The 12,410-nt window shown below is 47.9% G+C and overlaps 1 protein-coding gene across 1 annotated transcript in view; it reads left to right on the top strand.

Annotated features, from left to right (window-relative positions):
* LOC311103767 (guanine nucleotide-binding protein subunit alpha-13) overlaps positions 1-12,410 on the top strand; it is a 35,006-nt gene that overhangs the window by 7,879 nt on the left and 14,717 nt on the right. The window contains exon 2 of the mRNA XM_084145417.1: positions 4,657-4,883. Within this exon, the coding sequence (XP_084001543.1) occupies positions 4,657-4,883 (227 nt within the window). The remainder of the gene's footprint in view (positions 1-4,656; positions 4,884-12,410) is intronic.

The following is a 12,410-nucleotide window of genomic DNA, read 5'->3' on the forward strand; positions in this document are numbered from 1 at the left end:
TGTCGCTCTCTCTCTGTGTCTCTCTCTCTCTCTCTGTGTGCTCTCAAAGAAAGGACAGTCATGGCAGTTTATTATTATTATTTATATTTTTTGTCATTTAGCAGACGCACTTATCCAGAGCGACTTACAGGAGCAATTAGGGTTAAGTGCCTTGCTCAAGGGCACATCGACAGATTTTTCACCTAGTCGGCTCGGGGATTAGAACCAGCGACCTTTCGGTTACTGGCACAACGCTCTTACCCACTAAGCTACCTGCCGCCCTTATTAATCTCTGCAGAGAAAGGAACTAAACAGTGATTAGACTGTGGAAAGGGGGAAGCTATTATACCCATGAGCCCAGAGGCTCTCTGTTCTGGCCTACGAAACCCTTAGCTGTGTTTTTAATGCATGTATGTTTGATGGCTCATTAGCATGGGGTCTAATGTGTTTCTGTGGACGTAGGCTGTTGATCATTAGCATCGGGGCTAATGCGTGTGATGGATGTTTTGCCATTGATCTATTGATCTTATCCTATGGTCATTATTTCAACAGTGCAGGCCGTGTGTGAAAGCCCCTGGGTAACAGCCCTGTTTAGTGAGTGAGAGAATGTCTAAATCTCCATAGTGTCCTCATGCAGTACTATACATTCTACCTGGTAGTGAATGTCTGGGGGGTTTGTCATCTTGTATGTTGTGGCAATAATCAGATAAGCATATTACCTGTGTGTGTACAGTGATGATATTCAGAATCACACACTCTTTCTCTGTGTGATTTATAGCCAACAACTTTACAAATGAATGAACCAGCAAAAAGCATTTCCTCATTCTGATGCAAATATGCTGCTTCTGTAAAGACCTATATGTTGGTCTTTTATGTCATGGTATGGAAATACTGGTCTGTAGCTGGCAGCCAGCCTAATAATACAACTCCTTATCAGTGGTCTGTAGCTGGCAACCAGCCTAATAATACAACTCCTTATCAGTGGTTTGTAGCTGGCAGCCAGCCTAATAATACAACTCCTTATCAGTGGTTTGTAGCTGGCAGCCAGCCTAATAATACAACTCCTTATCAGTGGTCTGTAGCTGGCAGCCAGCCTAATAATACAACTCCTTATCAGTGGTCCGTAGCTGGCAGCCAGCCTAATAATACAACTCCTTATCAGTGGTCTGTAGCTGGCAGCCAGCCTAATAATACAACTCCTTATCAGTGGTCTGTAGCTGGCAGCCAGCCTAATAATACAACTCCTTATCAGTGGTCTGTAGCTGGCAGCCAGCCTAATAATACAACTCCTTATCAGTGGTCTGTAGCTGGCAGCCAGCCTAATAATACAACTCCTTATCAGTGGTCTGTAGCTGGCAGCCAGCCTAATAATACAACTCCTTATCAGTGGTCTGTAGCTGGCAGCCAGCCTAATAATACAACTCCTTATCAGTGGTCTGTAGCCCTTCTCCGTTTTTATCACTACCGTCAGTTAGCACAATATAAAAACCTCTATGGCTGTAGTAGTAGTGTCCCTGTACTGCGCTTGTTGTGCATCCCAAATGACACCCTATTCTCCTTTTTATAGTGCACTACTTTTGGTCAAAAAGGCTCTGGTCATTGAGCTCTGGTCAAAAGTAGTGCAATATGTAGGGTATAGGGTGCCATTTGGGACAGTCTTACTGTAGCGTCTATATATATATATATATATATATATATATATATATATATATATATATATATATATATATATATATATATATATATATATATATATATATATATATATATATATATATATATATATATATATACACATACACACACACACACACACACACACACACACACACAGAGAGAGATCTATAGGCTGTTACTCTGTTCTGCTCTCTCTCTCTCTCTCTCTCTGTGCTTGGCATTTGGAGACTTTACAGAGCCATCCCGGTTGGCACCAAACGTTCCATGAAGACAATAACATTCTGTCTTAGAACCTTTGGTGGCAACACGGTGGCTGTTTTTAAATTCTAAACCTCAAACCAAGTTTGCCAAACTCCATAGAAATTAACTTTGAATTCTATGCCATTGCCAAACTCTATACAGTATCTATGGGCCTCCTGCCTAGCCCTGCCTTGACTCCAGTTTCTGTCAGGTCTAGGTGACTTGAATCTGTTTCAGCCCTGTCTTCACTTTGAGTTCAACAAGACTGACTTTGGTGGACTAAGTCCCAGCAGGACATGAACTGGTCTGTCTGGTTCCTAGTATCTCCCCAGAGAGATGGGTTGAGGCCAAGGCCAGGTCAACTGGGCTCAGTCTATCCTTAGCTATCAGAGCCGTCTCTCAGGATGTGTGTGTTTGACAGAGGAAGGAGGAAGGGGTGGTGGAGGGGCCCCACCTCTCACCACAGGAACCACACACACCACCTCCGTCACCACCAGTTGGTGTCACGCACGCACTCCTGTCACCACACCACCAGGCAGTGTCACTGACACACGCCTGCAGACGTCACGTGGACCGACCCTTGTCAACAGCAGTATGGTAGTGGGTTAAACCATAACGTCACCAGTGTAGGGGTGATCTAACCTGCTATTCAGGGTGGGCAGTGTGTGTCAGGAGGGACCAACGGCACCATGGAAACAGTGGAACCCATTACACCCCTGGGGTGATTCCCAAACAGCACCCTATATCCTATGTAGTGAACTACCATCAGTCTCTGGTCAAAAGTAGTGCAGTATATAGGGGATAGGCTGGCGTTTGGGACGCAACCCTGCTCTCTGTGTGTTTTATATAAACACATCTTAGCTCTGTCTGGAGGACTACTGTGGTGTGTGTGTGTGTGTGTGTGTTAGTATTACTGTCCTCATTGGTACCGGAAATCCCCCAAAGTCCCCACAATGATAGGAAAACAAGGAACGTTCTCTCTGGTTTGGACATTTTATTTCCCAGGTCCCCACATGGACATGTTAGGGAGGATAGGAGTTTGAATGGAACAAAACGTTTGGTCCCCACAAGGACAAAGGATATGTTAGGGTTAGGGAGGATAGGAGTTTGAATGGAATGTGATTCATTCATAGTGAGAGTGTTGGGTGGGTGTGTGTGACCGTGTGGTCAGACAGTGGTGCTCTGCGTCCCAAATAGGCATTACATTAGCTCAGTTGGCCCTGGTCAAAAGTAGTGCACTATATAGGGAATAGGGTGCCATTTGGGACAGAGCCTATGTGGTCATCTAGAGTTTCTCTAGACCTGATCTGACCAGACAAACCGATGTCACACCATCCATAACACCACCTCACTCACTACTCTCCACATGACGTGCAGTGTTTCCTCTATATTTATTTAGCAGCGGTGGCTTGCTTTTAAATGGATAGTTGTTGGCTCAATGACTGGAAGTCTATGGGAACAGCCAGCATGTCTCTCTCTCCCCCCCTCTCGTTTTTTCACCTCTCCCCCCCCCTCTCGTTCTCTCACCTCTCTTTTTGCCTCCCTATCTCTCCCTCTCTGTCGGTCTCTCTCCCCCCCTCTCTGTCGGTCTCTCTCCCCCCCCTCTCTCTGTCGGTCTCTCTCCCCCCCTCTCTCTGTCGGTCTCTCCCCCCCCCTCTCTCTGTCGGTCTCTCCCCCCCTCTCTGTCGGTCTCTCCCCCCCCTCTCTCTGTCGGTCTCTCCCCCCCTCTCTCTGTCGGTCTCTCCCCCCCCTCTCTCTGTCGGTCTCTCTCCCCCCCTCTCTCTGTCGGTCTCTCTCCCCCCCTCTCTGTCGGTCTCTCCCCCCCCTCTCTCTGTCGGTCTCTCCCCCCCTCTCTCTGTCGGTCTCTCCCCCCCCTCTCTCTGTCGGTCTCTCCCCCCCTCTCTCTGTCGGTCTCTCCCCCCCTCTCTGTCGGTCTCTCTCCCCCCCTCTCTGTCGGTCTCTCCCCCCCCTCTCTCTGTCGGTCTCTCCCCCCCTCTCTCTGTCGGTCTCTCCCCCCCCCTCTCTCTGTCGGTCTCTCCCCCCCTCTCTCTGTCGGTCTCTCCCCCCCTCTCTCTGTCGGTCTCTCCCCCCCCTCTCTCTGTCGGTCTCTCCCCCCCTCTCTCTGTCGGTCTCTCCCCCCCTCTCTCTGTCGGTCTCTCCCCCCCTCTCTCTGTCGGTCTCTCTCCCCCCCTCTTCTCTGTCGGTCTCTCCCCCCCCCCCTCTCTCTGTCGGTCTCTCCCCCCCCCTCTCTCTGTCGGTCTCTCTCCCCCCCTCTATAATAATAATAATAATATGCCATTTAGCAGACGCTTTTATCCAAAGCGACTTACAGTCATGCGTGCATACATTTTTGTGTATGGGTGGTCCCGGGGATCGAACCCACTACCTTGGCGTTACAAGCGCCGTGCTCTACCAGCTGAGCTACAGAGGACCACCCTCTCTCTGTCGGTCTCTCTCCCCCCCCTCTCTCTGTCGGTCTCTCTCCCCCCCTCTCTCTGTCGGTCTCTCTCCCCCCCTCTCTCTGTCGGTCTCTCCCCCCCCTCTCTCTGTCGGTCTCTCTCCCCCCCTCTCTCTGTCGGTCTCTCTCCCCCCCTCTCTCTGTCGGTCTCTCTCCCCCTTTTCTCTGTCGGATTCTCTCCCGCTCTCCCTCGCTCTCTCTCTCCAAGGATGTTGGTGGAAGCATGACCTTCAACTTCATGCCTAGTCATTAGCTCAGTTGGCTAACACACTCACTCAACTCTCCCTCTCTCTCCCTCCCAGGTGTGCGTGTGTTGGTGGATGCCAGAGAGAAGCTCCACATCCCGTGGGGAGAGGCGTCCAACCAGGGGCACGGAGAGACCATGATGGCGTTTGACACGCGGTCGGCCAGGATGGCCCACGGCATGGTGGAGACCAGGGTCTTCTTGCAGTACCTGCCCTCCATCCGGGCTCTGTGGGCCGACACGGGCATCCAGGACGCCTACGACAGGCGCAGGGAGTTCCAGCTGGTGAGGACACACACGTAGAGAAACACACACGCAGAGAGAAAGGCCCAACATATACAACCAACAAAGGGGTTTGCAGCTGGTATGGGCACAGAGTAGTTGAGTGTTTGACACTCTCTCTCGCTCTCCCCCGCCCCCCTCTCGCTCTCCCCCGCCCCCCTCTCGCTCTCCCCCCTCTCTCCCGCCTCCCGCCCCCCCCTCTCCCGCCCCCCCTCTCGCTCTCCCCCCTCTCCAGCTCTCTCCCCCCCTCTCCAGCTCTCTCCCCCCTCTCCAGCTCTCTCCAGCTCTCTCCCCCCTCTCCAGCTCTCTCCCCCCTCTCCAGCTCTCTCCCCCCTCTCCAGCTCTCCCCCCTCTCCAGCTCTCCCCCCTCTCTCCAGCTCTCCCCCCTCTCTCCAGCTCTCCCCCTCTCTCCAGCTCTCCCCCTCTCTCCAGCTCTCCCCCCCCTCTCTCGCTCTCCCGCCCCTCTCTCGCTCTCCCGCCCCTCTCTCGCTCTCCCGCCCCTCTCTCGCGCTCTCTCGCTCTCCCGCCCTCTCTCTCGCTCTCCTGCTCTGTCTCGCTCTCCCGCCCTCTCTCCCTCTCTCTCGCTCTCCCGCCCTCTCTCTCGCTCTCCCGCCCTCTCTCCCGCCCTCTCTCTCGCTCTCCCGCCCTCTCTCTCGCTCTCCCGCCCTCTCTCTCGCTCTCCCGCTCTGTCTCGCTCTCCCGCCCTCTCTCTCGCTCTCTCGCTCTCCCGCCCTCTCTCTCTCGCTCTCCCGCTCTGTCTCGCTCTCCCGCCCTCTCTCTCTCGCTCTCCCGCTCTCCCCATCTCTCTCCCGCTCTCCCCATCTCTCTCCCATCTCTCTCCCGCTCTCCCCATCTCTCTCTCTCTCCCGCTCTCCCCATCTCTCTCTCTCTCCCGCTCTCCCCATCTCTCCCCCCCTCTCTTCCGCTCTCCCCCCCCCCTCCCCCTCTCTCTCTTGGTGGTGTTAATATTAGCTTGTAAAGCAGTGTGTTGTTCTCTTGTTCACCATCTATGACTGTACTGAGGACTGTGCAGGGGACTCTCCAAACTGGAGCTGATCGTCGTTTACTCTGTAAACTACCATCACTCATTCAGCCTAGGCACCGGCGCTGAGCCTCCTCCAGCTGCAATCCCTCATCCCCCCTCTCTTTATCATGATAAAACCTAGAGGATAGCCTACAGACAGAGAGACCCCACACACACACTGTTAAAGGAATAGTTCCCCCCCAATACATCAGTCTGTCAGAGCTTTGTCCTACATCATCAGTGGCTTCCCTATGTGTATGATGACATTTCAGCTGCCTTGTTCACTGTTAAGTTGCTTAGGGGCTGGTTTCCCGGACACAGATTAAAACACAGATTAAGCCAATGGTTTTGGACTAAGAATCACTTTCAATGGAGAATATTTTTAGTCTAGGACCAGGCTAATATGCGTCTTGGAAACCAGCCCAAGTGTTTGACCCTCAGACACTACAAGTAGTAGTAGTCTTTAAAATATTTTCTGTCCTGCTGTGTTTACTAGTCATGTTGAGTCATCCTAGCTGTTGTTCTAACGCCAGATATTCACTACAAGAATCTGTCAGATATTCACTACAAGAATCTAACATCAGATATTCACTACAAGAATCTGTCAGATATTCACTACAAGAATCTGTCAGATATTCACTACAAGAATCTGTCAGATATTCACTACAAGAATCTGTCAGATATTCACTACAAGAATCTGTCAGATATTCACTACAAGAATCTGTCAGATATTCACTACAAGAATCTAACATCAGATATTCACTACAAGAATCTAACGTCAGATATTCACTACAAGAATCTAACTTCAGATATTCACTACAAGAATCTGTCAGATATTCACTACAAGAATCTGTCAGATATTCACTACAAGAATCTGTCAGATATTCACTACAAGAATCTAACATCAGATATTCACTACAAGAATCTGACATCAGATATTCACTACAAGAATCTAACATCAGATATTCACTACAAGAATCTAACATCAGATATTCACTACAAGAATCTAACATCAGATATTCACTACAAGAATCTAACGTCAGATATTCACTACAAGAATCTGACATCAGATATTCACTACAAGAATCTAACATCAGATATTCACTACAAGAATCTAACATCAGATATTCACTACAAGTGGCCAGTTTGGGAATTTAATGTCAGATATTCACTACAAGTGGCCAGTTTGGGAATCAAACCCACTACTCTGATGGTTCATACAAACTAACACGCTCCAACCAGCTCACTCACTGAAGCCACTTTGTCACTGTTTGTCTCTGGAAGATTTTACTGCTGTAAAATCTCTCTTTGCGAAGAACACCTATACCAAGAAGTCAGGAAATCAGACATCCTACTTACTAATATTCAACATAGCCATTGAAACCAGTTCAGTGTGAACTGCACTTTGTGATTCCTGCTAAACCCACAGCTGATTCCTTGTGAAGTATCTACAGTGGTTTCTAAAGGGGTTTCTGGTAGTCTGTCTGTTTTAGGGGTGCTCCCTCATCCCAGGGAGGCTGTCATCTGAGACCCGGGGGGGGGGGGTAACGAACGGCAGCAGGCCGTACTCCCTCCCACTTCTGCTAACGCTCACGCTCACTTCCCAAAGCTTACACAGAATGGACACTCAGTTCACCACTTTCTGTTGGCTTTTCATACTTGGGTCTTTCCCCAAAGTGTTACACAGAGATTCATTTCACTATTAAAAGGAGAGGGTTAACATTTAGAGAGGCTCAATTTCTGTTGTGTTTGATGCTTGGGGCTGTTTGTGGTCTGTTTACTTTACCAAATAAATATGTCACATTTATATTGTGTATGGTAATATAAAATATTAGAGACTTTATTTTACCGTTCATCTTTAAAGTGGGATGATTTGATTTTAAACAGTTTAATGGCGCTGGAGGGAATAGCAGCCATTTTGACAGGCTCCTGACCAAATGTACTATTTTTACATGCTTACTTACGAGCAACTTTTTAACTCCGCATTGGTGGGAAAATTGCTGGTAAGTAAGCATTTCACGGTAGTCTACACCTGTTGTAAGTAAGCATTTCACGGTAGTCTACACCTGTTGTAAGTAAGCATTTCACGGTAGTCTACACCTGTTGTAAGTAAGCATTTCACGGTAGTCTACACCTGTTGTAAGTAAGCATTTCACGGGTAGTCTACACCTGTTGTAAGTAAGCATTTCACGGGTAGTCTACACCTGTTGTAAGTAAGCATTTCACGGGTAGTCTACACCTGTTGTAAGTAAGCATTTCACGGGTAGTCTACACCTGTTGTAAGCATTTCACGGGTAGTCTACACCTGTTGTAAGTAAGCATTTCACGGTAGTCTACACCTGTTGTAAGTAAGCATTTCACGGTAGTCTACACCTGTTGTAAGTAAGCATTTCACGGTAGTCTACACCTGTTGTAAGTAAGCATTTCACGGTAGTCTACACCTGTTGTAAGTAAGCATTTCACGGTAGTCTACACCTGTTGTAAGTAAGCATTTCACGGTAGTCTACACCTGTTGTAAGTAAGCATTTCACGGTAGTCTACACCTGTTGTAAGTAAGCATTTCACGGTAGTCTACACCTGTTGTATTCAGCGCATAAAATTAGACTTTCTTTGAAAACAGACTGGATAATAGTTCCACCACTAATGGCTTCTGAGATGGACACACACACACTGACACACACACACACACACACACACACTGACACACACACACACACACACACACTGACACACACACACTGACACACTGACACACACACACACACACACTGACACACACACACTGACACACACACACTGACACACACACACACACACTGACACACACTGACACACACACACTGACACACACACACTGACACACACACACACTGACACACACACACACTGACACACACACACTGACACACACACACTGACACACTGACACACACACACTGACACACACACACACTGACACACACACACTGACACACACACACTGACACACACACACTGACACACACACACTGACACACACACACTGACACACACACACAGACACACACACACACACTGACACACACACACATAGACACACACACACACACTGACACACACACACACTGACACACACACACACTGACACACACACACAGACACACACACACACACTGACACACACTGACACACACACACACTGACACACACACACACTGACACACACAAACTAGCTTTGCCAAGAGTGTGCAAAGCTCTCATCAAGGCAAAGGGTGGCTCTACCCACATGTATATATTACCTCCATTACCCCTGCACATTGACTCTGTACCGGTACCCCCTGTATATAGCCTCGCTACTGTTATTTTTACTGCTGCTCTTTAATTATTTGTTACAATATAAAATAATACGAAATAATAGTATTTTTTTAGAATCTATTTTTTTTAATGTTTTTTTTTGGGGGGGTTGGTATTCTTAACTGCATTGTTGGTTAAGGGCTTGTAAGGAAGCATTTCACTGTAAGGTCTACACCTGTTGTATTCGGCGCATGTGACAAATAAAATGATTTGATATCTGTTCCACACACTCCACTTCTAACTCAATGTTGCCCTGCGTTGATTGCACCCTCTTCAACAGAACCCAGGTCAATGAGGGAGTGGCCAGAACACAGGCTTGTAACAGAACTCTAAAACTCTAAAGCTTTCAGTGGGGAGAGGGAGACGGGTCTAAAGCTGTGGATTAGGATTATGCAATGCCTAGACTAGGGGACGGGGTGGGGAATGTTTACTTAAAGCATCAAGATCAAGTCTTGTTCTGCAGCCAGCATGTCTGCAGCAAGAGGCTTAATGTGTGTGTGTGTGTTAGAGAGTTTGTGAAAGCAGGAAGCCTGACATGTTTGGCACTCGGGACACGTGCTCCCTGGATTACTGCACACAAAGGGGTTTTGGTTAGTTTCCTCTCCTTCACCCTCCCGCTCTCTGTTGGTAGGACGAGGGACAAGTGTATGGAGTTCAAGAGTGCTGTCTTCTCCCCCATCTCTCTCTCTCTCCCCCATCTCTCTCTCGCTCCCCCATCTCTCGCTCGCTCCCCCATCTCTCTCTCTCTCGCTCCCCCATCTCTCTCTCTCTCGCTCCCCCATCTCTCTCTCTCTCGCATCTCTCTCTCTCGCTCCCCCATCTCTCTCTCTCGCATCTCTCTCTCTCGCATCTCTCTCTCTCGCATCTCTCTCTCTCTCGCATCTCTCTCTCTCTCTCGCATCTCTCTCTCTCTCGCATCTCTCTCTCTCTCGCTCCCCCATCTCTCTCTCTCGCTCCCCCATCTCTCTCTCTCGCTCCCCCATCTCTCTCTCTCTCGCTCCCCCATTTCTCTCTCTCTCTCGCTCCCCCATTTCTCTCTCTCTCTCGCTCCCCCATTTCGCGCTCTCTCGCTCTCTCACTCTCTCTCCCATCTCTCTTTCTCTCGCTCTCTATCAGTGCTGAGGATCAGTGCTGGGCAGGCTGCTGCTCACTGTCATGTCCCCTCATGTCCGGACCAGCATACTCTGAGTGTGTGTGTGTGTGTGTGTGTGTGTGTGTGTGTGCAGCAGCAATCCCAGAAGCCATTAGTAGAGGAACTGTCCAGTTTAATGGCCAGTAGATGCAGAGTCTCTCCAGAGTGTGTTTCAGCTGAGTCCTGAAATGACCCTTTCCCCCTCATATCTGAGTTTCCATTCTTCCAGATAATCTAAGTCTAAGAGGGAGGGAAGGAGCTGTAAAAGAAAGAGAACGTGTGAGGGGGAGGGGGGGGGGGGGGGTTAGGGAAAGAGGAATGGAGATATACAAAGGAAGGGAAGGAAAGAAGGGGGGGTGGAGGAATAGAGAAGGAGAGGGAGGAACGGAGGGATTGATCCATAAAGGAATGTTGAGCTGTGATTAGACCTTGGGCTCCGTGCAACACCAGCCCATCACAAGAGAGCCAGCACACTCCCCATCTGATTGGACCACACACACATACACCTTTTGATATGTATTTGCTGTTATGATTCCTGTTGTCATGTATTTTTAAATTGCTGAGACCAATTTCCCATTGTGGGACAATGACGTCAACTATTACTATACACCTCCCACAGTCTGTCACCCTAGGCCGGTCAGGTTCCTCTAAATTCTACAGATATATTAGCCCTGTGGTAGTAGCAGTCAACACTACAGATAATATATTAGCCCTGTGGTAGTAGCAGTCAACACTACAGATAATATATTAGCCCTGTGGTAGTAGCAGTCAACACTACAGATAATATATTAGCCCTGTGGTAGTAGCAGTCAACACTACAGATAATATATTAGCCCTGTGGTAGTAGCAGTCAACACTACAGAGAATATATTAGCCCTGTGGTAGTAGCAGTCAACACTACAGATAATATATTAGCCCTGTGGTAGTAGCAGTCAACACTACAGATAATATATTAGCCCTGTGGTAGTAGCAGTCAACACTACAGATAATATATTAGCCCTGTGGTAGTAGCAGTCAACACTACAGATAATATATTAGCCCTGTGGTAGAAGCAGTCAACACTACAGATAATATATTAGCCCTGTGGTAGTAGCAGTCAACACTACAGATAATATATTAGCCCTGTGGTAGAAGCAGTCAACACTACAGATAATATATTAGCCCTGTGGTAGTAGCAGTCAACACTACAGATAATATATTAGCCCTGTGGTAGTAGCAGTCAACACTACAGATAATATATTAGCCCTGTGGTAGTAGCAGTCAACACTACAGATAATATATTAGCCCTGTGGTGACAGCAGTCAACACTACAGATAATATATTAGCCCTGTGGTAGAAGCAGTCAACACTACAGATAATATATTAGCCCTGTGGTAGTAGCAGTCAACACTACAGATAATATATTAGCCCTGTGGTAGTAGCAGTCAACACTACAGATAATATATTAGCCCTGTGGTAGTAGCAGTCAACACTACAGATAATATATTAGCCCTGTGGTAGTAGCAGTCAACACTACAGATAATATATTAGCCCTGTGGTAGTAGCAGTCAACACTACAGATAATATATTAGCCCTGTGGTAGTAGCAGTCAACACTACAGATAATATATTAGCCCTGTGGTAGCAGCAGTCAACACTACAGATCATATATTAGCCCTGTGGTAGCAGCAGTCAACACTACAGATAATATATTAGCCCTGTGGTAGTAGCAGTCAACACTACAGATAATATATTAGCCCTGTGGTAGTAGCAGTCAACACTACAGATAATATATTAGCCCTGTGGTAGTAGCAGTCAACACTACAGATCATATATTAGCCCTGTGGTAGCAGCAGTCAACACTACAGATCATATATTAGCCCTGTGGTAGCAGCAGTCAACACTACAGATAATATATTAGCCCTGTGGTAGTAGCAGTCAACACTACAGATAATATATTAGCCCTGTGGTAGTAGCAGTCAACACTACAGATAATATATTAGCCCTGTGGTAGTAGCAGTCAACACTACAGATAATATATTAGCCCTGTGGTAGTAGCAGTC

Source organism: Coregonus lavaretus (genome assembly GCF_964263955.1).
Source record: "Coregonus lavaretus genome assembly, chromosome: 28".
Taxonomy (NCBI): domain Eukaryota; kingdom Metazoa; phylum Chordata; class Actinopteri; order Salmoniformes; family Salmonidae; genus Coregonus; species Coregonus lavaretus.